The following is a 27,003-nucleotide window of genomic DNA, read 5'->3' as shown; positions in this document are numbered from 1 at the left end:
CCCAGTAAGTATCGGGTCAGTGCAGCACCGACATGAATAGCTGTGGATTTAACACTGACCCAGTAAGTATCGGGTCAGTGCAGCACCGACATGAATAGCTGTGGATTTAACACTGACCCAGTAAGTATCGGGTCAGTGCAGCACCGACATGAATAGCTGTGGATTTAACACTGACCCAGTAAGTATCGGGTCAGTGCAGCACCGACATGAATAGCTGTGGATTTAACACTGACCCAGTAAGTATCGGGTCAGTGCAGCACCGACATGAATAGCTGTGGATTTAACACTGACCCAGTAAGTATCGGGTCAGTGCAGCACCGACATGAATAGCTGTGGATTTAACACTGACCCAGTAAGTATCGGGTCAGGGCAGCACCGACATGAATAGCTGTGGATTTAACACTGACCCAGTAAGTATCGGGTCAGTGCAGCACCGACATGAATAGCTGTGGATTTAACACTGACCCAGTAAGTATCGGGTCAGGGCAGCACCGACATGAATAGCTGTGGATTTAACACTGACCCAGTAAGTATCGGGTCAGTGCAGCACCGACATGAATAGCTGTGGATTTAACACTGACCCAGTAAGTATCGGGTCAGGGCAGCACCGACATGAATAGCTGTGGATTTAACACTGACCCAGTAAGTATCGGGTCAGTGCAGCACCGACATGAATAGCTGTGGATTTAACACTGACCATTTCACAGGCCAAATTACGGTACGGATCCGTACCGTTTTTTTTTTTTTAAGTCGGAACGTCTCGGAAATCGGACGAAATTGACTCGTGTGTTTGGATTTGTTATTTGAAAATGTTTTCAGAACGGGTCGGAATTGGATAAAATATCACGGGCCAATTTTGGGTTCGGGTCTATGTTTTTGGACCCATGAAGAGCTCTAGTGGGGGAGGGGGTTACCTTGGCTCCGGTGACGATCAGCGCCCCGCCCCGGAGCCCCCGTCCCGTGGACACTAGCTCTAGTGTGTGTGTGTGTGTGTGTGTTACCTTGGCTCCGGTGACGAGCAGCGCCCCGCCCCGGAGCCCCCGTCCCGTGGACACTAGCTCTAGTGTGTGTGTGTGTGTGTGTGTGTGTGTGTGTGTGTGTGTGTGTGTGTGTGTGTTACCTTGGCTCCGGTGACGAGCAGCGCCCCGCCCCGGAGCCCCCGTCCCGTGGACACCAGCTCTCGGGACAGCGGACCGGCCTGGAGGCTGTAGTAGATGAACTCGAACCCGGTGGTGATCAGCTCCTTTATCCCCCTGTGGGGGGGGGGGGGGGGAAGACGACATGTACAGTACTATTTAGCTGTGAACATGTACTATTTAGACACTCCTATGCAAAGGGGCTTACATTTATTTGGGGGGGGATTGAATTTGTTTACAGAAATAATATAGCTCTGGCCAGCCTGATTGAGGGGAAAGGAACTGGTTGGAATAACGCGTTTCTTCCACATGCTACGTCCGGCCGGGGAAACTCTCCCCTGTCGGGTGTAAAGAAGCGGCTTGGACTCCTCATGCATAGAAGGAAGCATGAGGTCAGTCCGTTGCTCTCCTCGGGTTGGCAGAGAGAGAGACTAGCACCCAGGGTTACACTAGATAATTGACACTGGGTGAAAAAAATGGGTTGCAAAATCGTGGGATAAAAATTTGAGAGAAAAAAATAAAATAACGTAGCACCATGAAGGGTAAGTATGTATATGTATAGTTATGTGCGACGGGGTGTGTGGCAGTTCACCCTGCCACTGAGACTGAAGTTAACAAACGGGGTTTGAATTTGCAGAGAATGAGATTTGTTTGACATTATTTATTGTGTATTTGTTGATTGATAGTTGATTGTTGACTTCATTGAAGGGAGCAACTACTGTGGGGTATGGGGAACATGCCAACAGTGGGAGGGTTTGTTTAGAGAACTCTTTAATCATATTATGTGGATCATTTATAGTATTATGTGACACTAAAATGTATGTTATGAACTGTGATGCCCATTGTTCATGATGGCTTTCTTTTGGCAAGGTGCACCAAGGGGCCAGTGAGGCTATTCAACGTTGAAGCTCTGGGCCCTAGTGGTAGGAGGAGGGACTACAGGCGGACCCGTGTATTCATGACCGGGAAACCCCGTGCAGCTGGGCTTTAACATTGAGCGCTCGGTTGCACTTCCGCATTTGACCACCACAATTTGGTGGTCAAATGCGGAAGTAGACGTTCTGAGACGGTTCTTCCGGGTGCTTCAAAACGCCACTGAGCAACTTCCACTGACATGAATAGCTGGGGGGGCGGAGCTTCGCGCCAGTTCAGTCTCTATCCTTTTATATACTCTATGAGGTGCACTGGTCTTGATTCTAGCAGCTGCCATTTTAGTGAATGCAGGTAATGCTATTACAATAAAAAAATATATAGTTTACATTGTCCATTTCACTCTGTGAAGCTAAAGAAGGAAACTTTCAAGCTTTCATGTCTGATCCTTCACAGATATGACGCTGGACTGTGGCTCAGATTTTGTCTCGGTGGTATGGAGAGACACACAGTCCAGGACTGACCCTTCACTGATGCGACTAGGCAACTGTCGTCCCAACCGCTTCTCTACTCAGGATGCCCTTTTCAATGACTTGATGAGTTTACCTTCACTCTAGGACAAAGTGTGACAGGGTGCATACTTAGTTTAGACTAGTCATTGGTTAGACATGGGTTAAGGTTAGGTTTAGGTGTGCTGCCCCGTGGGAGGTTAGGTTTAGGGTGAGGGTTTGAGATAGGTTGTAGTTGTACATGGGAACTCATTTTTACAATTGGTAAATGGTGCATTTATATAGCGCCTTTATCCAAGGCGCTTTACATAGATTGTGCATTACATTCACCCATTCACACACACATTCATACACCGATTGCGGCGGAAAGCCATTAGAGTTCTCAAATTCTGCCCGAACCCGAGGGTACCCGACCCGACCCGACGGGTTCGGGCCGAGCCGGGCTGAAATATATGCTAATTGGTAGGGCCGGGTCGGGCTCTCGGGTTGGCGCTGCTAAAGGGGATTTTTTTTTTTTTTTCCCCAATAAAAATGATTCTGTTCTGTCAATCTGTCTTTGTGTATTTATTTATTAATAATGAACAGCAGTGCTGTCAGTGTGTTGTGTTGCTCCGCTGACAGTGACTGGATTGGGAATTTGGGATGTAAAACTTTTGGAGAGAGAGAGAGAACAGCACGCGTTGCGCTGCTCGCGCAGCATAAAGTCTGTCAGACTGAGTGAGGCTGAGGGGCGCCTGATTTATACTTCATTGCAATCTGGTGTTGCGCACAAAATAGACATTCAATCTACAAACCCACTGAAGTCCAGGACCACAATGCACCATGAGCTAACGCTTTTTTAACTTGTAGATCGTTTTTTTTAAAGGGCCATAAATCACACAGTGCGCAGAGAGGTATTAGTCAATAATAATGAATTAAGAAGAAGATTCAAAAGTCTATTACTAAAGAAATTGTGTAGCTGTGCCAGCCTATGTATGACTATGAATATGATTAACGACTGACTACTGCGGAGTCTGGCTGGCCTGGTCATGAGGTGGTAAACTGGTAAGTGTTGTTATAGGTGTTATAGCCTTCCCTTTGTTAGAAGAAAGAAAATAATAGCCTGAATTTACATGACTAAAGGTGTTACACTTACAGCCGCGGCACGGCGGTGCTCAGCAGCACGCAGCAGAGCAGACGCACGGATTCAAGGCAGACAGATAAAGCATTGATTGATTGACTGAATACTTTATTAGCAGTTTACATACAAGCGCAAGACAGTAGGCTACTACAGTTCAAAATACAAGGTCTGCTTGAGCTTGCCTTGTTCTCATACTAGAATATGATTTGTTTTGTACTACTGCTACTACTGCACAGCGCAAGTGCATGCATGGTCAGTGGCGTCTGTCGCTCACCGAACATAGCAGGTCTGCGACTGCAGTAGAACATGTTTTGGGTTTGTAACTTTGTTTAACTTTGTAGACTAGAAAAGATCTCTGCTCTGCTGATAAAATATAAATTACACGAGCAGCGGCAGCGCCGTCAGGGAGAGAGAGAGAGAGAGAGAGAGAATGAGAGCTACAAAGGGGATTTAACATTCTAGTGCTAAATACCTATTTCGTAGGCCTACTATAACCTATTTCGCGCAGAAGAGAACTTACTAAGTTAACATTATGTTTTCAACAACTGAACATGATTGTGATGTTTCCATTTAGAAAACTATTATAATGTCCGTTGACTCCATTCTCTCTCTCACTCGCGAGTCGCAACATGGCGCTGCCTGCGCAGTGCGCACACTAACAATCTTTTTTTTTTTTTTTTTCCTCTCGGGTTTTGTCGGGTTTTCGGGCCTAAAATGATGAGAACTGTTCGGGCCGAGCCGGGCCTCGGGCTGGCCCAGTCGGGCCCAGTTAGAGCCGGGCTTTAATTTTCAGGCCCGTTGAGAACTCTAAAAGCCATGCAAGGTACCAACCAGCACATCGGGAGCAATTTGGGGTTCAGTGTCTTGCCCAAGGACACTTTGACATGTAGACAGGAGGAGCCGGGATTCAAACCGCCGACCCATGGATCATTAGACGACCTGCTCTACCACTTGAGCCACAGTCGCCCAATTCAGACTTGAACCACATTCCTGTATACAGTCCTGTATACAGTATGTGGTTTGAAATGCTTCCATATGATACGACGCATTTCACAAACAAACCGGACACGCCAGCTCTCTGAACAACAGAGCCAATAATAATGATGTATAATATAAATAACACCACACAGGGTTCCCACACATTTTTACCAATTAATTTCCAAAACTTTTCCAGGATATTTAAACCAATTTCCAGGCAATCCATCATTCAGTGCAATAATGAGTCTCTTATTCCTACAGTATGCAATGCAGCAAAAAAAGAAAATTAAATGGAAAAAGTTATATTTTTCTAATTTCAAAATATTTCCAGGAATTTCATGACTGTGGGAACGCTGATTATAAAAGCAATAAATAGTGCCAGACATACCCGAGAGTACTGGCACAGGTCAGATCATGTAGCGTGTCGCCCGGGGATTTCACCGCTGCTGCTGGTGGTGGTGCTGGTGTGCTGACCGGCTGTCTGTCTACCTGGATGTGACCAATAATAACACAACAACTGTGATCTGTCAGAACAGAATTACAAAATTAAACCCATTTAGACCTGAGCTCGATTCTACAAAATGTCTTCTAAATCCTGACAATTTTCTTGAAAAACCATATGTTTCTAAATCAGTGGTGCTCAAACTAGTCCATGTCAAGGACCCCTAGAATTATATGCATTTGAATATATGTTGTTCCAGGGACACCCTAACCTGACTCCGCCAGATGGGGCCAATCAGCAGCAGCTAGAGGCAGGATAGCTGCTGCTGATTGGCCAGGCCGTTTTGTGGCCGGGCATCAAGTCTGCCTGAGAGTTCCCAGATGGGAGCAGGAGGGGGGAACCCAGTGTACTCTCTGCTGCCCCATCTGGCGGAGTCAGGTTAGGGACACCCCCCACCCAGAAGCAAAGATTTGAGTTAAAAACATTCGCTCTGAAAGAATATATATTCAAAGATTTGCGCCACATTTTCACGATTTTTCAAAAATAGCAGACCTACAAGTTCATAGCGCGCCACTCGGTGAGCTTGTAGATCTGCTATTTTTCAACAGCTAAAGCATAACATAATGCTTCCCGCCCAGAATGGGTTAACTTCCAATTGCATTCAAAGGGACCAATACCAGAGGTTGTCAGACTACGAGTAATGAGTAACACTGAGGTTCTGGCAACAGATATAAGCTATATACTGTATAGAAACACTTCTCTGTAGCTTTTAAAGATGGAGTGCCATGATTTTTTTCCACCCTAAAACATGATCATCAGGTATTATTATAATATAAAGAGGAAGAACTTTTTCCAAAAAGTGTACAGTATTTGTTAAAATCATGCTTTTATGTGGACAAGCCCACCAGTTCATTAAGTTTGCCTGGTGGGTGGTGATGGGTGGTGATCCACCTAAACTGAAGCCGCACCCACAGCTGTAGTTGTATGATAAAGGGGGAGGGGTTAGGGGAGGGGCTGATAGTGTGATGTCACTATATTTCTGTTTATTTCATTGGCCCGTTTCACTGTCAAGGGTTCAGCCTCCAGGAAGAAACCCTAAATACAAAGTTAATACACCATTGCACATAAAAACGACTTGAGGGTGTCTAATGAAGTACTGTCACCTCATAGACACATGAAAAACTGGAAAAATACAAAAATTGTGGCACTCCATCTTTAACCTATGTTGATATTTAAGACACTAAATCAGCATGAATCTCACCAACGTAGTGAAAGCATTTTCTAATAAATATTCCTATTCAAGTCGAACAAAAACAGCTTATGTTTTTTAACCCATTCTGGGCGGGAACCCCTTTTGGTGTTTTAAACATTATGTCATACTTTAGCTATTGAAAAATAGCAGACCTACAAGCTCATAGCGCGGCACCGAGTGCCGCGCTATGAGCTTGTAGGTCTGCTATTTTTGAAAAATCGTGAAAATGCGGCACAAATCTTTGAATATATTCTTTCAGAGCGAACGTTTTAACTCAAATCTTTGCTTCTAAGAAGAACATATTTTCAGATGGGGGTCAGTGGCCAATTACATATATTTTTTGGGGGTCCTTGACATGGAATATTGAGCACCACTGAATTGATACAGAAACATAGGCATTTCAGAAAACTGTCAGAATAAATATATAAATCAAGTGTGAGGTTTGCCAAAAGACTTGGTCCCTTAAAACGATGTCCCTAGTATATAAAAGTGTTTGAGAACCCATGGGACCCATGGTACGTAAAGTAATGGGACTGTTTGTTGAAGAAACTGTGAGAAAGATGATATATCGTTCCGCCGGGTGGAGACCTCATAGGTCCAAAACTGTTACTTTTCAGGATGCAAATTCAAAAGTATAGCAGATCTACAAGCTCAAAAGTATAGCAGATCTACAAGCTCAAAAGTATAGCAGATCTACAAGCTCAAAAGTATAGCAGATCTACAAGCTCAATAGTATAGCAGATCTACAAGCTCAATAGTATAGCAGATCTACAAGCTCAAAAGTATAGCCGATCTACAAGCTCAAAAGTATAGCAGATCTACAAGCTCAAAAGTATAGCCGATCTACAAGCTCAAAAGTATAGCAGATCTACAAGCTCAAAAGTATAGCAGATCTACAAGCTCAAAAGTATAGCAGATCTACAAGCTCAAAACACGCCGCTTTTAGAGCTTATAGGGACCTTCTACTTTTGAAGCTTTTGTGTGACGCTGTAGTTATGATCGAGTAGGACGTAGGATTTTATGGGAAAACACAAACAGTTAGGTACTTCCATTGGATATTTTTGAATTTTCGCTTTTTCCTGTAGGGAATCATAGCTTCAGGGAATCATAGCTTCAAATTGACATATTGGTTGTTCAGTTTGACCCACCAGTTTTGGAGATATGGCTTATAGAGTAATGTCTTGCAGAAAACAGCGAGTTGAGAAAACAGGCTTGAAAGGTTCACTTCTGTGAACACCTAGCTACATGTTTAAGCATTTATTTCATATTTACATGTCGATTTCAGCTCTGACACTTGCCTGTGATATTAATTCATTTGAAAAAAAAAAAAAAAAAAAAAAAAAAAGGTTTTCTCCTCTGGTGAAAAGCTGGAATTTGCACGATGGCAGGCTCTCATTCAAATCTGGTCACATATGGAGATAGGAGGTTTCTTGCCCGACAGCAACGGAATGTAACTATTCTTTTTTTTTTGTTTGTTTTTTTGTTTTGTTTTTTGTTTTTGTTTTTTTTTACATTTTTTTGCGGCTTACGCCTTTTATTGGTTTTTGAAGGGACAGACAGTAGGCTTACAGGAAACGGGAGAGAGATGGGGGAAGACATGCAGTAAAGGCCGTGTCGGGCTCGGGAGTCGAACCCGCGGCACACTGCGACTGGATTACCAGTCGGGTGCCCAGACGGTTACGCCACCGCCTGGGCCGGAATGTAACTATTCTGACAGTATGAACAATACCTGTATGTCTGCCTTGTGTAGGACGCTTGGAGCTAGCAGAAACAGCTGGTCGGGTGCATCGCTCTCTGGCTCCGGCTTAAGGACAGTCAGTGCGAGCTCCAGCTTAGCTGAAATAGTCACAAGAAAGAAGGTTTGACATTTTATTTTACCAGTACATGTACGTTATATATTTCCTCTCCAGGTGTAGTGTTTAACCCAATTTTTTTGAAAAATCGAAGAACGACTGACATAGAAACAGCTTTTTCAGGATGTAGAAGACATTTTTAGAATCTGATCTCAGGTCAAAATGGGTTAACTTGATAACTTGATTATGTTATGCTTTAGCTATTGAAAAATATCAGATCTACAAGCTCATAGCGCGCCACCGAGTGACGCGCTACGAGCTTGTAGGTCTGCTATTTTTATTTTATAGAAACATAGCTAACATAACATAGAAACATAGCTTTTTCAGAAAACTGTCAGGATGTAGAATACATTTTTCATAGAATCTGATCTCAGGTCAAAATGGGTTAACTTGATGAATGATCCTTCAAACAGGTTTCAAAAAAGAAAACTGGTTATGGAAATGTTTGGGTGTATCACCAAAGGCCTATTCAAACTAAAACAGTTTTTGGTGATAGTCTGACCACCACTGTCGGTAGAAACCAAGGGGCCAGTGAGGCGCTCCAACGTTGAAGCACTGGGCCCTAGTGGTAAGAGGAAGGACTGCAGGCGGACCCGTGGATTCATGACTAGGAAACCCAGTGCAGCTGGGCTTTAACACGTAGGACCATCACTCCCTACGTCACCCCGGACCTCAAATTTGAGGTCCGGAGGAGGTACTTCCGGCAGTCTTCCGGGTGCTTCAAAACGCCACTGAGCAACTTCATGGAAATGAATAGCTTGGGGGCGGGGCTAGTGCTCCAGTTGGGTCTCTATCCTTTATATACTCTATGGTAGAAACAGAGAGATGTGTTTGGGTGACCGTGACGTCATGTTGTAGTTTCCGGTGGTCACCTTATCACCTAAAACTGGAGTATGAAAATACTAGGCATTAACCCATTTAGGCCTGACGTCGAAATTAAAAAAAAAAGTTTTCTAAATCATGACAATTTTCGGAAAGATTTGAGGCACATTTTAACGATTTTTCAAAAATAGCAGACCTACAAGTTCATAGCGCGCCACTCGGTGGCGCGCTATGAGCTTGTAGATCTGCTATTTTTCAATAGCTAAATTATAACAATGTTTAAAACACCAAAAGGGGTTCCCGCCCCAAAATGGGTTAATGGTTAATGTGGTTAAACGCTAACGTGACATGGATGCGTTCCAGGTCTCAATGGATTAAGGTGACCATATCCCCACTTCAAACATGGTCCGTTAACCCAGTTTATAAAGCTCTCAATGGTCTCGCACCTTCCTACCTACATGACTGCCTGCCTAAATATGTCCCAAACCGCCCCCTAAGGTCTTCCACCACAAAAAAATGGCAACTAAAAAATACGGGGAAGCAGCGTTTTGCTTCTACGGGCCGACGGCGTGGAACAAACTCCCACTGTACCTTCGACAGGCAGCCTCTGTAGACATTTTTAAAGCGCAGCTCAAGACTCACTTCTACACCCTTGCTTTTAATTGATCTTTTTTTTTGTTTGTTATTCATGTATTGCATTACTGCTCTTGTTTTCTTTGAGTGGTGTAAACCACTCCTACAACTGGCTTTGTTAGTTTACGTGTCTGTCTGTCTGTCTGTTCGCAAAAAATGAGCATGGTTGCTATGGTCACCCAGTTCACACGGGTGTGATTTCATTACGTCAGACATTACGTCAGACCACAGTTGATCAGTCTATATAAGACCTCACATTACACCACTCGGTTCACACGGGTGTGATTTTTAATGTTTATGCCTTGCTTTTTTCTTTTTTTTATCCATTGCTCTGTAAAGAACTTTGAGCTGCATTTCATGTCATGAAAGGTGCTATACAAATAAAGTTGTATTATTATTATTATTAACCCATTTTGACCTGAGATCAGATTCTAAAAATGTCTGTTTGAAAATGACAGTTTTCTGAAATCTACGTCAGTCGATAGCAAAGATAGCAGATCTACAAGCTCATAGCGCGCCACTTGGTGGCGCGCTATGAGCTTGTAGATCTGCTATTTTTCAATAGCTAAAGCATAACATACTGCCAACACCAAAAGGGGTTCCCGCCCAAAATGTGTTAAATCAACACGCACGTGCGTTGTGCATGCGCAGTTGCGCACGCCGCACGCCCATTCATGCATGTTCACATTCATGCCCGTACACCAACGCCAACGACTGATTGACAAACGTCAGACGTGCGGTGCATTTTTTTATGTTGAAAGTGACACTGTGTACTGTATGTGGTTTGTTTTTAAATTAAGTTGTGATTTTTATTATTCTATTGTAAAGCACTTTGGTACAACTTTGTTGTTATTTAAATGTGCTATATAAATAAAGATGGTATGGTATGGTATGGTATTTGTTCATGTTTTCTGATTGGTTAGGTTTACAGAACATGATAAACACTGAAAACAACTATTATTATTATTTTAACCCATTTTGGGGCGGGAACCCCTTTTGGTGTTAGCATTATGTTATGCTTTAGCTATTGAAAAATAGCAGATCTACAAGCTCGTAGCGTGGCACCGAGTGGCGCGCTACGAGCTTGTAGGTCTGCTATTTTTTTTTAAATCAAAGAACGACTGAAATAGAAACATAGCTTTTTCAGAAAACTGTCAGGATTTAGAAGACATTTTTACAATCTGGGTTAATTCTGGCGAAAGTCGAACCAAAATATTGCGGTTGGTGTCTCTGTGTGTGTGTGTGGTCAGTATCACTCACCTTCATGTCCGTGTAGAGGGATGACACTGCAGCGTGCGGTCAGACAGGCCAGCGGTTGGTGTCTCTGTGTGTGTGTGTGGTCAGTATCACTCACCTTCATGTCCGTGTAGAGGGATGATGCTGCAGCGTGCGGTCAGACAGGCCAGCGGTTGGTGTCTCTGTGTGTGTGTGTGTGTGTGTGTGTGTGTGTGTGTGTGTGTGGTCAGTATCACTCACCTTCATGTCCGTGTAGAGGGATGATGCTGCAGCGTGCGGTCAGACAGGCCAGCGGTTGGTGTCTCTGTGTGTGTGTGTGTGGTCAGTATCACTCACCTTCATGTCCATGTAGAGGGATGATGCTGCAGCGTGCGGTCAGACAGGCCAGCGGTTGGTGTCTCTCTGTGTGTGTGGTCAGTATCACTCACCTTCATGTCCATGTAGAGGGATGATGCTGCAGCGTGCGGTCAGACAGGCCAGCGGTTGGTGGCTCTGTGTGTGAAGCCAATCCAAGAAGGCTGTGTGGATGTCCTCGTCACTCTCGTCTGGCTGTGACTACAACAAGACATCAGCGAAAAGGTTTCAAAACATCCAATGGCAATGAGCTTTTAATCTGCTGCTGCCAAGCTGGGCAAAGGGTTAGAAGTTTACACCGCACACGAGTAGATGGAAATGACTGACTGTGCCCATCGTTAGAGCTACATTGGGCATGACCATTAATGCCATGGTTTTTAAAGCAAAACAGAATCTCATGACTGAAAACTTTGTCCCAATATGTGATTTGTGAGTGTTTCCTAAACAAATATAACAATATGTAGAACTAGAAAAAGTGCCCCTCGGGGCACAGGTCAGGGCGCCACCAGGGCAGGGCAGGTCGTGGCCTCCTGGTGGCGCTATAACCTCGGGGCACAGGTCTCCACCAGGCCAGGTCAGGTTGTGGCCTCCTGGTGGTGCTATAATAGGCCAATGTGAAAAGGGTGCCATTTCTTCTTACGCCTTGGATGGCAATTGGATGATTTGAAGCATTTATGTCCCAAAAATGTGTTTTCCAAAAATGTGTTTTGCAAAAATCCACCTGTTCATGATTTGAGGCTCTGTGTTCAATACGGGCAAATCCTGCAAACTTTGAAAGCCAATGTTAGCCAATTAGGATGGAATATGAAATATCGGACAGGTCCGGCTTGAACACCTGACTATAGAGATAGTGTGTAACGATTTGCGGGATTTTTGGACAGAATTTGGAGGAGTAATAAAAAAAAAGGTGTTTTTCAAAAGTCAGCCTCCTGGTGGTGCTCTAACAGGTCGTTCTGGAAAATGTGGGGCAGAGGTTCATCGTTGGCATCCAGGGAGTGTGTGTGCAAGATTTGGCACCGACCGGGTTAACGGTGCCAAAGCTGTACACAGACGGACACACACACGGACTCCCACACGGACCCCCACACACACGGACGGACAGTGGCCTGGTGGAGACAATTAGGATGTTTTGTTCTGGAAAATGTGGGGCAGAGGTTCATCGTTCCAGGGAGTGTGTGACCTCGAAATTAAAAAATAATTCTTCTAAATCCTCCAGTTTTTTCTGAAATAAATATTTTAACGATTTTTCAAAAATAGCAGACCTACAAGCTCGTAGCGCGCCACTCGGTGGCGCGCTATGAGCTTGTAGATCTGCTATTTTTCAATAGCCAAATTATAACATAGTGTTTAAAACACCAAAAGGGGTTCCCGCCCCAGAATGGGTTAAAACCATGTTTATGTCATGAGAGAACCTGGAACTCACCTTTGGCTTCAAGGGCTGTAGGCGAATACTCGAGGCCACTTTACAGGTGGTCTGGACGGGCTTTATCCTGACTGTCGAGTGGGGGCCGATGTTCAGTTGTGTCACCAAGTGCTCTGGGATCTGGAAAAAAACAAAACATGTTTCTTGTAAGATTTTGCTTGATTGACCATTGATTGAACTACTGGGAAAGAGCCACGGTTACACCACTTTCAATCTGCCGGCCCCTATTTTGGGCCATGTATGTTATTATAGGCGATGACTTTCCAAAAAATGCCAAAGACAGTGGATCTCCCCGGTGTCTCACCCACCCACACTCACCCACACTCTCCCACAGTGGATCTCCCCAGTGTCTCACCCACCCACACTCACCCACACTCTCCCACAGTGGATCTCCCCGGTGTCTCACCCACCCACACTCACCCACACTCTCCCACAGTGGATCTCCCAGTGTCTCACTCTCCCACAGTGGATCTCCCCGGTGTCTCACTCTCCCACAGTGGATCTCCCCGGTGTCTCACTCTCCCACAGTGGATCTCCCCGGTGTCTCACTCTCCCACAGTGGATCTCCCCGGTGTCTCACTCTCCCACAGTGGATCTCCCCGGTGTCTCACTCTCCCACAGTGGATCTCCCCAGTGTCTCACTCTCCCACAGTGGATCTCCCCAGTGTCTCACTCTCCCACAGTGGATCTCCCCAGTGTCTCACTCTCCCACAGTGGATCTCCCCGGTGTCTCACTCTCCCACAGTGGATCTCCCCGGTGTCTCACCCACCCACACTCACCCACAGTGGATCTCCCCAGTGTCTCACTCTCCCACAGTGGATCTCCCCGGTGTCTCACTCTCCCACAGTGGATCTCCCCGGTGTCTCACCCACCCACACTCACCCACAGTGGATCTCCCCAGTGTCTCACTCACCCACAGTGGATCTCCCCTGTGTCTCACTCTCCCACAGTGGATCACCCCTGTGTCTCACTCTCCCACAGTGGATCTCCCAGTGTCTCACTCTCCCACAGTGGATCTCCCCGGTGTCTCACTCTCCCACAGTGGATCTCCCCTGTGTCTCACTCTCCCACAGTGATCTCCCCTGTGTCTCACTCTCCCACAGTGGATCTCCCAGTGTCTCACTCTCCCACAGTGGATCTCCCCGGTGTCTCACTCTCCCACAGTGGATCTCCCCTGTGTCTCACTCTCCCACAGTGGATCTCCCAGTGTCTCACTCTCCCACAGTGGATCTCCCCGGTGTCTCACTCTCCCACAGTGGATCTCCCCAGTGTCTCACTCTCCCACAGTGGATCTCCCCAGTGTCTCACTCTCCCACAGTGGATCTCCCCAGTGTCTCACTCTCCCACAGTGGATCTCCCCAGTGTCTCACTCTCCCACAGTGGATCTCCCCAGTGTCTCACTCACCCACAGTGGATCTCCCCAGTGTCTCACTCACCCACACTCACCCACACTCTCCCACAGTGGATCTCCCCTGTGTCTCACTCTCCCACAGTGGATCTCCCCGGTGTCTCACTCACCCACACTCACCCACAGTGGATCTCCCCAGTGTCTCACTCACCCACAGTGGATCTCCCCAGTGTCTCACTCTCCCACAGTGGATCTCCCCGGTGTCTCACTCTCCCACAGTGGATCTCCCCGGTGTCTCACTCACCCACAGTGGATCTCCCCTGTGTCTCACTCTCCCACAGTGGATCTCCCCGGTGTCTCACTCTCCCACAGTGGATCTCCCCTGTGTCTCACTCTCCCACAGTGGATCTCCCCGGTGTCTCACTCACCCACACTCACCCACAGTGGATCTCCCCGGTGTCTCACTCTCCCACAGTGGATCTCCCCGGTGTCTCACTCTCCCACAGTGGATCTCCCCGGTGTCTCACTCACCCACAGTGGATCTCCCCTGTGTCTCACTCTCCCACAGTGGATCTCCCCGGTGTCTCACTCTCCCACAGTGGATCTCCCCGGTGTCTCACTCTCCCACAGTGGATCTCCCCTGTGTCTCACTCTCCCACAGTGGATCTCCCCTGTGTCTCACTCTCCCACAGTGGATCTCCCCGGTGTCTCACCCACCCACAGTGGATCTCCCCAGTGTCTCACTCTCCCACAGTGGATCTCCCCAGTGTCTCACTCTCCCACAGTGGATCTCCCCAGTGTCTCACTCTCCCACAGTGGATCTCCCCAGTGTCTCACCCACCCACAGTGGATCTCCCCGGTGTCTCACCCACCCACAGTGGATCTCCCCAGTGTCTCACTCTCCCACAGTGGATCTCCCCAGTGTCTCACTCTCCCACAGTGGATCTCCCCAGTGTCTCACCCACCCACAGTGGATCTCCCCGGTGTCTCACCCACCCACAGTGGATCTCCCCGGTGTCTCACTCTCCCACAGTGGATCTCCCCAGTGTCTCACTCACCCACAGTGGATCTCCCCAGTGTCTCACTCACCCACAGTGGATCTCCCCGGTGTCTCACTCTCCCACAGTGGATCTCCCCAGTGTCTCACTCTCCCACAGTGGATCTCCCCGGTGTCTCACTCTCCCACAGTGGATCTCCCCAGTGTCTCACTCTCCCACAGTGGATCTCCCCAGTGTCTCACTCACCCACAGTGGATCTCCCCAGTGTCTCACTCACCCACAGTGGATCTCCCCAGTGTCTCACTCTCCCACAGTGGATCTCCCCAGTGTCTCACTCACCCACAGTGGATCTCCCCGGTGTCTCACTCACCCACAGTGGATCTCCCCAGTGTCTCACTCTCCCACAGTGGATCTCCCCAGTGTCTCACTCTCCCACAGTGGATCTCCCCAGTGTCTCACTCTCCCACAGTGGATCTCCCCAGTGTCTCACTCTCCCACAGTGGATCTCCCCAGTGTCTCACTCTCCCACAGTGGATCTCCCCAGTGTCTCACTCTCCCACAGTGGATCTCCCCAGTGTCTCACTCTCCCACAGTGGATCTCCCCAGTGTCTCACTCTCCCACAGTGGATCTCCCCAGTGTCTCACTCACCCACAGTGGATCTCCCCAGTGTCTCACTCACCCACAGTGGATCTCCCCAGTGTCTCACTCTCCCACAGTGGATCTCCCCGGTGTCTCACTCTCCCACAGTGGATCTCCCCGGTGTCTCACTCTCCCACAGTGGATCTCCCCTGTGTCTCACTCTCCCACAGTGGATATCCCCGGTGTCTCACTCTCCCACAGTGGATCTCCCCGGTGTCTCACTCTCCCACAGTGGATCTCCCCGGTGTCTCACTCACCCACAGTGGATCTCCCCGGTGTCTCACTCACCCACAGTGGATCTCCCCAGTGTCTCACTCACCCACAGTGGATCTCCCCGGTGTCTCACTCACCCACAGTGGATCTCCCCAGTGTCTCACTCACCCACAGTGGATCTCCCCGGTGTCTCACTCACCCACACTCTCCCACAGTGGATCTCCCCGGTGTCAGGGTACCTCTGCAGGCCTCCTGCCAGCTGCTCCGTGTGGTGACACACCACCCTGACCACCATGGTCCTCTCCTCCTCCTCCTCCTCCTCCTGCTTCTGCTCCTCTCCCACCCTGGCTGCAGCTAGGGATGTGACCATTACAACATGTCAGTTGACCATTAAGACTTTTATTTTTTTAATATTTTTTATCCCACAATTTTGTAACCCATTTTTCACCCCTGTGTCAATTATCTAATGTGATCCTGGGCTCTACACACCCTCCGCCAACCTAGTCCCCATATATGGGGGACATGGGGAGAGCAACGGACTTGAACTCATGCTTCCTTCATGCCTGAGTGTCCAAGTTGCTCCTTTACACCTGACAGGGTGGAGTTTCCCTGGTTGGACGTAGCGTGTGGAAGGAACACGTTATTCCAACCAGTTCCTTTCCCCTCCATCAGGCGCCCCGGCTGGCCAGGGGGAGGCAGTTTAGAGACCAGGATTACTGCATGTTTTTTGTGAGGGTACCTACTAGGCATGTCCCGATACCGATACTTGTATCGGAATGCCCTCCGATATGCTCTTATTTGGTCATATCGGAATCGGCAAGTACGCCCCGCACCAATCCGATACCACATTTTATTTAATCACGTGATGCGCGCAGCACGGTGAGACGGGGCCACCGGTATTGAAAACACGCATCTCCAGCCGTAGGTGTGAACGGCTTTGCCGACGTGCGAATGGGGGACAATTTAAAACAAAGGCGCCTTGCTGTAGTTTGCGACTAACAGAAATGTGCATGCACAACTTCACAAGGGCTGCCAAGTAGGCTATATTTTGTTGTTTTTCTTTCTCCCCCTCTCTTCGAAGTTAGACTGGACAAATAAGCTCTAAACTGACTGACTGGGACACGGTGGACTGACGCTCATATAGTAACTTGCTCCGTGGGTGGAACGGGTGGAAAAGTTTGGTTTATTTTAAAAGACAAGAGGGGAGCTAAATGCAATAATTAGCCTAGCATGTAATAACCTAGCTCCTTCTAAAGCTATATGGACCAGATCAATAATCATAACCATTATAAAGACCAAAGGAACTGTGGTTGTAACTTGTTGTGAACATTTAGGCTTGTATGAATTGAATGAATAACATCCCATCGTTTTTCAACCAGCTGTCCTCTCCTCCGTGCCTGTATAACTCCATTCCAAAGTAACGTAACATGCTAATGCTATGCTGCTCCGTAGAAAGGTCTTGCACAACGAAAATAGCAGATCTACAAGCTCACAAGGCGTCCATCAGTGAGGCAGTGTAGACTTGTTACTTTGACAACAGCTGTTGTGAATTTTGGCCAATCAGAACGGCAACAAAAAAATCACACCTGTGTGAAGTGAGGGACGCTAATATATTAAAGTCTAACTCATGTGTTGATTAGGTGATGTAATGGTGATTATGATGTAACATGTCTATTTGCTCAGACACTATGACATAAAATTGTCAATGAGAATTAAATTTTTGTAGGACGGAAATCTACACTAATAGCTGAATATAGGAGGGCATATATAGGGGTGCATTTCATTTTGAAAAAAATGCCTTATTGCGAGTGTGTGTGTGAGAAAGTGAGAGAGTTAAAGTTCCAGTTTTGCACAGCATGATGGTAGCATAATTGTAGCTCACATCTGTGGAAAAAATAAATCCTTATGAGGAATAAATTTGCCTCCTGTGTGATATAGCTGAATATTAACATTGTATTTTAACATTAATGCTGGACATGTTTTCTGAGGTGGTACTTGGTTAAAAAAGGTTGAGAACCACTGCTGTACAGCTGCTTAAATTGTGCTGCCTACCTACTTGTTTGAAGTGAACTTAAGTTACAGACAGTACTTTACACTTTCTAGCTGTGAGGCGACAGCACTACCAACTGTGCCACCGTGCCCCTATATTAAGACTTTTAGGTCACTAGGCTGAGGTTCTGGCCACTCTGCTACAGATCTACAAGCTTACAACGCATCACAAAGTGACACATTGTGAGCTTGTAGATCTGCTATTTCTGGAAAATGTATGAATGTTTTTTCCCAACATGGACACGATTATGACGACAATGACGATTATGCAAAAATATTTGCGCTCATCTAAAATAATCGCGATTAGACGATTATGTAATAACCGCGTCGGAGCTACCTGCACCCGCAGGATCCTTGGAGGAGGAGGAGGAGGAGGAGGAGGAGGAGGAGGAGGCACTCCCGGTCCTGACGACAACCTTCTTTTTCTCCGCGACCCGCTTGACCCTCTCCCTCCCTTCCTTGGGAGAGAGGACGGCGGAGAGCTGGCCGTAGGTGAGCGCGGAGCGCCCTCCCCCGGGCGCTCCGTCCTCCGTGCCGCCACGGCGCCACCAGGGGAACAGATGGACCACGCCGGCCGTCGCCCCCCCGCCACCGTGGGGGCTTATGGTGCACGCGTGGCCGGGAGGGACGCGGCACACTCGGTACAGAGAGTCGCCCACCAGGAGCGGGATGGCGGGGGGACAGGGGGGGGGAGGAGGAGGAGGAAGGTCATCGCGGTGGTGGTGGTAGCTGCCCGTTAGCATGTAGCGCACCAGGCTCTTTAGGTCGGCCATGCCGTGGCCGCCCCACGACGGGTGGCTGGGAGGGAACACAAATGAAAAGATAAGGCAAAGAGAAAGTAGACTGACTCTCATACGTGATCCTCCAAAATATATATAATACAAATAATACCAAAGAAAAACTGCCTTGTTGACTTCGTTTGTTTTGTTCGACTTTTTTTTTTAAGAAATACCAAAGAGTAACAAATCAACAGGGCAGTATAGTGGACAGACGGGTCATAGTAGAGGAAATCTATGGAAAATACAGGATCAACCTCAATCTAATTGCAAAAAAAACAAACTCAGCTGATTTTGCATCTTCAATATATCCTGAATAACAGAAATACAGTTGCCTGGAATTGTCTGAGGGGAAAGTGTTGAAATGGCCTGTACAGTATGACCACCATTGACATCTTATTATAAGGAAAATATTTTCTAAATGTCCTTATGCTTTGAGTAGCATGTGACATATCAAACTAGGTGGTTTTCATGATGCTGAAGCCATTCCAAGCATTAGTTTTGCACAAAAACACTCATTGGGCTAGATTTTGCCATAGCAACTTGCTCAAATGTGAGCATTATATTACTGGACTATCAGAAAAAGAACGATGATGAGCAACGTTAGTATAGTTCACGGAAACTACAATTTAAAAAAGAAAAATAGTAACTGAAAAAAAAAAAAAAAGTACAATACAAAAACTAAAGGAAAACTAACTGAAACTGTATTGTGTGTTTACGAAAGTAACTAAAATAACTGAAATGATAGATAAAATGACCTAGATAGTCTTCGTTTGTGGACAGACGGTTGGTGGTTCATCTGTAACTCAATACATTTTTAAATGTCTTTCGTCACGTTTTTATTTCACAATGCTAAATAAATAATCCAAAGAATAGGGGGAAAAAACGGGGAAAAAAACTAAAACTAACACTGAAACTAATAAAAAAACTAACTAAAACTATTAACATTTTCAAAAATAAAAACGATGTTGATGTTTTGTTCATATTTTTGCTCTACATTCCAGTTGCTTTCATGAAATATCCGAGACCATCCGAGACGTGATTCTATAAAAAACTTCTGTAAAAAATAAAGGGAAGCTCCGCACACTCAGATCTGCGCACAATCAATCAACTAAAACTATTAACATTATCAAAAATAAAAACTAGAAAATCTGCTCTAAAAACAAATTAAAACTAACCGAATTAGGAGAAAAATAAAGATAAACATCAAAAGTGAAAAATAACCTCAAAACCATTCTAACCTTGATGACGACGAGGCACTGATGGAAGAGTCAGCAGTAGAAGCGTGTCCCTGAGGATCGCTAGTTTGGAACGACGTCGTCGTCGTCTCTGACGGGCCGGCCACGGGCGCCGTCCGCTGCTGGCCGGTCGGGAGGGGGAGGAGGAGGGGGGGAGGAGGAGGGCCGGTGGCACCGCTGTAGCCCGTAGTACGTCCCGCACGGATCTTCGGAGAGACCATGAGCTCTGTGAACTGCTCCAGGCGGCCGTAGGGCACGGATGGCGAGAGAGATGCTACAGGGGGCGGGGGGGGGGGGCGGGGGGGGGGGGGGGGGGGGGCGGGGGGGGGGGGGGGGGCGGGGGGGTTATATTTACGTGCCATACAGTAACATGAATCTCGGGCAGAATACTCTTATCTCCATGTTTTAAAGGGACACTTCACCCTTTTTGCAAAAAAAATGATGTTAATGACGTTTAGAAGAATTAACAACACTTTCCTGGGGTTTTTTTATGTGTGTAATATGTGGTTTTAGATATTGTAGATTTTAGCAGTGAGCCCAGTGTCTCCGATGTCATCCCATACAGGGATACTGACCTATCCTGATGTATATGGCGGTGCGTAGGTCCACCCATACTGACCTATCATGTGCGTAGGTCCACCCATACATTAGAATACGGACCTATCCTGATGTAGATGGCGGTGCGTAGGTCCACCCATACATTAGAATACTGACCTATCCTGTGTGTAGGTCCACCCATACATTAGAATACTGACCTATCCTGATGTAGATGACGGTGCGTAGGTCCACCCAAACGGGGAACACGGCGTCCTGGAACACCACCCTGATCTGGTCCAACAGCTTCTGCTCCAGAGCGGCACTGTGGAGCTCCTGAGATGGACGGATGGATGGATTGATTGATTGATTGATTGATTGACAACAAACATATTTGCATTTGTTGATGACGTGTACTGTTGTGTCAATTTCTTATGCTCCGTTGATGAATTGAAAATAGGACAGATTTGAGTTAAAAACATACACTGTGAAACAATATATTCAAACTAAGATTTGCGCCACATTTTCACGAATAAAAAAAAAAAAACAGTGTGTGTGTGTGTGTGTGTGTCAGACTGCCACAACAGCTTCGTTCGCTTCCCGCGTTTACTCGTCTTACTTGTAAGTTAAAGTGGTTTAAAGCTATAAGGCGACACAGACGTGTCCTCAGGCCAAAATGGGGTAATGTCTTACTGTACCACGTTGCGCTTAAAATTTCTGACACATTATTGACTAAGTATCCAATCAATCAATAAAGCAATCAATCAAAACTATTGCCGCTTACCAGGATCTCCCAGTCGTCCGACGTCACTGGCTCCACGAACACCTGATGCACTGAAGAGACTTGATGACACGGCCTCAGGAAACCCTGGAGGAAATCCTCACAATTACTATCACCAATAATACCACGCACGCGCGCTCGCGCACACGTCTCCTCCTGCCAGTCAAATGATTATTACATTAAATGTGCGTGTCTCAACGGGGGACGGTGGCTGCCCTCGAGTCTAGAGCAGACATGGGCAACTGGCGGCCTGTGGTCCAGGCCGCCAGTTGCTGATGTATGCTCTAGTCTAGACTCCCATCATCACTTTATGCGGCCCGCAGGTTACTATCCAAACATTGACATATTATTGAATTTTTTGTCTTTTTATGTCCAATGTATTTGAATTTAGTTCATAAAGTTAACATAACTATAACTAAATGCATTACTTTTCAGGATTCCAATTAAAAAATAGCAAAATAATATTCAGGATTTCAATTCAAATTCGTTTTGAGCTTGTAGATCGGCCACTTTTGCCACGACAGTAATATGCAACGCGGCCCTCTGGAGTGAGTGTGGAAATATAGTGTGGAACTATAGTGGCCCTCTAGAGTGAGTGTGGAACTATAGTGGCCCTCTGGAGTGAGTGTGGAAATATAGTGGTAGTGTCCCTCTGGAGTGAGTGTGGAAATATAGTGGCCCTCTGGAGTGAGTGTGGAAATATAGTGTCCCTCTGGAGTGAGTGTGGAAATATAGTGGCCCTCTGGAGTGAGTGTGGAAATATAGTGTCCCTCTGGAGTGAGTGTGGAAATATAGTGGCCCTCTGGAGTGAGTGTGGAAATATAGTGTCCCTCTGGAGTGAGTGTGGAAATATAGTGGCCCTCTGGAGTGAGTGTGGAAATATAGTGTCCCTCTGGAGTGAGTGTGGAAATATAGTGTCCCTCTGGAGTGAGTGTGGAAATATAGTGGCCCTCTGGAGTGAGTGTGGAAATATAGTGTCCCTCTGGAGTGAGTGTGGAAATATAGTGGCCCTCTGGAGTGAGTGTGGAAATATAGTGGCCCTCTGGAGTGGTGAAATATAATTAAGTGATCTGGTCAATTAAGTGGGTCCTAAACTTATGTAGAATTTGATGAGATTGCTGTATAGGTGTTCTTCCATAGCTGGGCCCCCTGTATCTGATGGAGAACTGACACAGACCAGTACGGAACTCTGGGAGATGTAAGTTTGCCTGTCTCGTATTGAAATGGTGCACATCTCTGTTGAAATGGAAAAAGTATTTACATGGCAAAAGGAAATGAAACTGGCTGGAACAATACTTTGAAAATAAAGTTGCAGGTTTGGTAAGATTGGTAAAAAAACATATTGAGTTGTTTGAGAAGAGGGGCAGAATGAGCAGTCCAATCACTGTATGTGGCAATCCTGCAGAATCTTTTTTGCAACATGTGGAGTTTGTGAAGATGCGTATTATAAGTAGCTCCCCAAATGATATTGCAATATATAAGATATGGATAAATTAAGCTATAATAAAGAGTTGGGAGACAATTTTGATGAACCAGACTACGGAATTTGCCATTAACCCATTTTGGGCGGGAACCCCTTTTGGTGTTAGCATTACGTTATGCTTTAGCTATTGAAAAATAGCAGATCTACAAGCTCATAGCGCGCCACCGAGCTTGTAGGTCTGCTATTTTTGGAAGAACGACTGACATAGAAACATAGCTTTTTCAGAAAACTGTCAGGATGTAGAAGAACATTTTTAGAATCTGATCTCAGGTCAAAAATGGGTTAATGGGACCGACTGACCCAAAAGAAGGCTGAGAAGAACCACTGAATTAAGTTCATTTCGATTATTTTGCTTTTATCCCACCATTTTTCAACCCCATTTTTTTCCACCCAGTGTTAATTATCTAATGTAATCCTGGGCGCTACACTTCCTCTCCCAACCTGGGGAGAGCAACAGACAGACCTCATTCTTCCTTCTATGCATTATATTACAACCAGGTCCTTCCCCCTCCGTCAGGCGGCAGTTTAGAGACCAGGATTACTGCATGTTTTTTGTGAGGGTACCGTAGTACCTACCCTAAGGGACACGGGGAGAACATGCAAACTCCACACAGAGAGGCCCTTTCGCCAACCCCATCCCAGAGTATGGGCACAGTTCATTTAGATACATCAAAACATAGGAATTAAAAAAGATCCAAAAAGGTAGCACATCCAAAAATTAACGGCGGACAAAGTACTCACATTTCCATTTTGTTATTGGCACACACCAAAAAGGAACGCTTTCACGTTTCGGCTATGCAGCCTTCATCAGTGCTCTTATTTTTTTTAATTCCTATATTTTGATGTATACTGGATTTGGGTTTGGCACTCCACTGAAAACCATTGCTGATGTGCAACCTCTTTTTCTCATTTAGTTCATTTAGATACTTAACACCCACCTGTTCTCCATCTTTCAGCCCCAGCTTTTGTCCGAGGTGGCGACACAGCGCCACCCTGTGGTCCTCCTCCCCCACGCCTGGGGAGGAGGAGGAGGGGTTTCTGCTGCTTCGGGTCCAACCCAGGAAGACTGGAGGAGAGCCATGGTCCCAGGACAGCTCCACGGCCTGCTTCTAATGACACACAACACGCAGCCATGCACTGCTGTAGATCAGTGGTCCTCAAACAAACCCTGTTCGTACCTACCAACCTCAGACCGTCAGATAAAAAGAGATTGTTTTCAAAAGAATATATGTTAATGACGTTTAGAAGATGTTCCCTGGGGGTCTTTGTGTGTAATATGTGGTTTTAGATATTTTTTTTATTTTAGCAGTGAGCCCAGTGTCTCTGATGTCATCGACACTGGGCTCACTTCCTTCCTGGACTACAATTCCCATAGTGCACTGCTCCTCCTTGTGGATAGGGGGAGGGCTGTCTTACTGAGACAACATGTAGTCCAAGGACTGTCTAAAGAGGACGAGAAGACCGTACGGGCGACGCCATGTTGCTCCATGGAAGGAAAGAAACATGCACAGTTGAGACCAGGAAGTTGTACATGCCCAAATTTGTGCAAATTTGACCCCTCAAGGACCCCAACTTTGACAGGCACTTGCTTTAGAATAGATCATTTTACTTTTAAAATGTCCATATACGTTGTTATAAAGTATGGTGGCCATATCTTGAATAAGATATAAGCCTATACTGTACAAAAACAACATGCAGTCGCATGGTTTTGCTATGACCAACTTACTTACTTAGGCCTTTAAATTCCCTGAGGAACATAGGCCATTAATGAGACTCCTCCATCCCCTTGGGTCTCGTCCCTCCGCTCCAGGTGTTGCCATGACAGCCCTTGTGGCTTCATCTCCTGTTCTGTGGTTCTTCTCCAGGTGGCTCTAGGCCTTCCTCTCTTCCTCTTGCCTTGTGGGTTCCATGTTAGTGAATGTTTTGTTATTGATTTGTTATGTCTTCGCAGTGTGTGTCCTATCCATGTCCATTTCCTCCTCCTGATCTGTGCTTCTATAGTGTCTTGACTAGTGAGGTCCCACAGGTTGGCATTGGATATGGTGTTGGGCCAGTAGATTCCTAGTAGGCGTCGGAGGCAGCGGTTGAAGAATGTTTGTATTTTGTTGAGTATGTTAGTAGTTCTTTTCCAGGTTTCTGAACTGTATAGAGTAGGGTGGATTTGACATTTGAGTTGAAGATTTGCAGTTTGGTTTTGCGTGATATGTCTTTTGCTTTCCAGATTTTATTTAAGATGTTGTATGTGGTCCTTGCTTTCCCAATTCTGGCACTGACATCCTCCTCCGTTCCTCAATTATGCTTCCTAGGTATGTGAAACTGGCTACCTCCTCTAGCTGGTTTTGGTCCATGGTTATTGTAGAGTTGTTCTTATTGTTGATCCGCATTACCTTAGTTTTTGCTGCATTGATTTTGAGCCCAAGTGCAGCCGCTGTTGTCTCCAGTTTGGATGATTTGCTATGACCAACCACAGGTCTTAATTGTGTTATTATTGTTTTTGATTGATTGAATACTTTAACAGTTTGCTTGCAGGGGGGGGGGGCACAGGAAAGAACGGTTCAATACAAGGGCTGCTATAGGATTCAAAACCCCAAGAAATAACTTTTATATTAATTTACAAAAAAATAAATGGTGGCCACCACACCACACCAAAAGAAACACTAAACATTTCACAAACTACTGAGATAAAACAATTGACTATGTAAGTTACTACACTCTACAGTATGGTTTGTTTGTTATGGTCTTTTCATTGTCTCTCTGTTGTGAAGGTTTATTTAATCACCCAATGAATAAAGGGCGATTGGGAGGATAGTGGCCGATTTGCCCATATTCAGATTCGGAGTCAGATTTTACGGGGGCCAGTTTCGAATTGCAGCCATCCGTAGGTGCCCTTTGAGAGCGGTTTTGAAGGAGTCAAGGGATTCGCATGTCTTAATGACTGTTGGTAGGGCGTTCCACATTTTGGTGGCATAGGAGCAAAAATAATTTAGTCCCTTGTTTGTGCCGAATCTGGGTTGTACATGGTTCGTTGCACTCCCTCTGGTGTTGTGGGTGTGGACTTTGTTAACATTAAGGAAGTATCTAGACAGGTACATGGGTATCTTGGTGGTGTATCGAATATTGTGGACCAGATATATATATATTATATATAGATGTGGGTTCTATTGTTTTGTCCTCTGTCAAAATGAAGTCAATACAATATAGACTAGAGTAAAAAAAAAACCTATGTATGCTACACTGAAGCTCAGCACTTGTGTCAATAAACTCAACTGTAAAGTTTACATACATACATGCGTCATATGCTTATGAAATATTACAGTATGGCATTGGTAGAGCAGTGGTTCCCAAAGTGGGGTCCGGGGACCCCCAGGGGTACCTGAGGGAGTTCCAGGGGGTACCCAGCTAAATGATAGTTTGGAACCAAATGGACCCTTATGGGTCTGTAACTCTGAGAGTGTACAAATGGAACCAAATGGACCCTAACAGGTCCATTTGGTTCCATTTGTACTCTCTCAGAGTTAAATTAACATTGATTTTACCATAAATTGGGGGTCCCTGAGATAGAAATGACATTGAGCTCCTTCACTGTTTGCATGTTTAGACATTAAGAGTAGTTACACTAATTGTATACTCCTTTTGATGTGATGTGCCTTAACTGCTCATGATGTGTATGGAGAAGAAATGTGTTCTACAGTGCTGAGAACTGCCATTTTGTATATTAAGCCATGGTACTATTTACAACTAAGTTAATGTGAAATAAATGTCAACCTTGTGTAAACTCTGGTGTCTTCACTCAGCTCCTCATCCCAGTTTCTTAAGCTCTGTTTTACGAACCTGTTTTAAGCCTTAATTTGGTTGTTGGTGAAATTCCAACTGGCGTAGTCTGTAGTGTTAAATGCATTTTTAGTAACTCCTATTTCGGCCATTTGGTTACACTTACATGAAAAAAAAGTTTGGGAACCTTTTTCTCCCTGGAAATAAAAACGTCTGGGTTTCCGAGGCTATAGGGAACCACAAGCACTGCTGTAAGTAAACTACAAACATGAAGGTGCATATTTAGAGAACTTACCTCGGTCAGGGAGAGATGTGCTACGAGTTTCGAGGGGAGGTGAATGAAGCAGTCTTTAGTGTTGCTAAATACCACCGTGACAGGCTGGATACCCTGACTAACAAACATTATTATAATAATCATTCAGCACATGTTTATAAGTGCACATTGTCGTTAACAACTATAGCTAGCTGACAGTCAGCACGCAGACATGACAACATATGATCGATGTGTTCGGTGGTCAAGGCCAAAGTAGCCGATAAAGGACA

The 27,003-nt window shown here is 45.8% G+C and overlaps 1 protein-coding gene and 1 long non-coding RNA gene across 4 annotated transcripts in view; one reads left to right on the top strand and one right to left on the bottom strand.

The window, feature by feature from the left end:
• pex1 (peroxisomal biogenesis factor 1) overlaps positions 1–26,965 on the bottom strand; it is a 67,789-nt gene extending 40,824 nt beyond the window's left edge. The window contains exons 1-12 of one of the 3 annotated variants that reach the window (XM_079523147.1): positions 26,756–26,965; positions 23,628–23,798; positions 21,210–21,293; positions 20,647–20,761; positions 19,895–20,165; positions 18,201–18,675; positions 16,028–16,156; positions 12,629–12,748; positions 11,280–11,406; positions 8,037–8,143; positions 5,002–5,102; positions 1,121–1,253 (exon numbers count right to left, since the gene is read on the bottom strand). In XM_079523147.1, the coding sequence (XP_079379273.1) occupies positions 1,121–1,253; positions 5,002–5,102; positions 8,037–8,143; positions 11,280–11,406; positions 12,629–12,748; positions 16,028–16,156; positions 18,201–18,675; positions 19,895–20,165; positions 20,647–20,761; positions 21,210–21,293; positions 23,628–23,798; positions 26,756–26,878 (1,956 nt within the window). In that variant the 5' untranslated portion in view covers positions 26,879–26,965. Of the gene's footprint in view, positions 1–1,120; positions 1,254–5,001; positions 5,103–8,036; positions 8,144–11,279; positions 11,407–12,628; positions 12,749–16,027; positions 16,183–18,200; positions 18,676–19,894; positions 20,166–20,646; positions 20,762–21,209; positions 21,294–23,627; positions 23,799–26,755 lie in introns of all 3 variants that reach the window. The other 2 variants (XM_079523145.1, XM_079523146.1) reach the window with 2 other exon arrangements.
• On the top strand, positions 1,974–2,597 carry LOC306938832. The gene is made up of 3 exons (XR_013791777.1): positions 1,974–2,006; positions 2,316–2,360; positions 2,463–2,597. It is a non-coding gene; the product is annotated as an uncharacterized lncRNA (long non-coding RNA).
• Positions 26,966–27,003: the final 38 nt, after the last annotated feature.

Source organism: Electrona antarctica (assembly GCF_951216825.1).
Source record: "Electrona antarctica genome assembly, chromosome: 15".
In the NCBI taxonomy this organism is placed as follows: Eukaryota; Metazoa; Chordata; class Actinopteri; order Myctophiformes; family Myctophidae; genus Electrona; species Electrona antarctica.
Note: the sequence above shows the minus strand (reverse complement) of the source record. Positions and strands in the feature narration are given on the sequence as shown.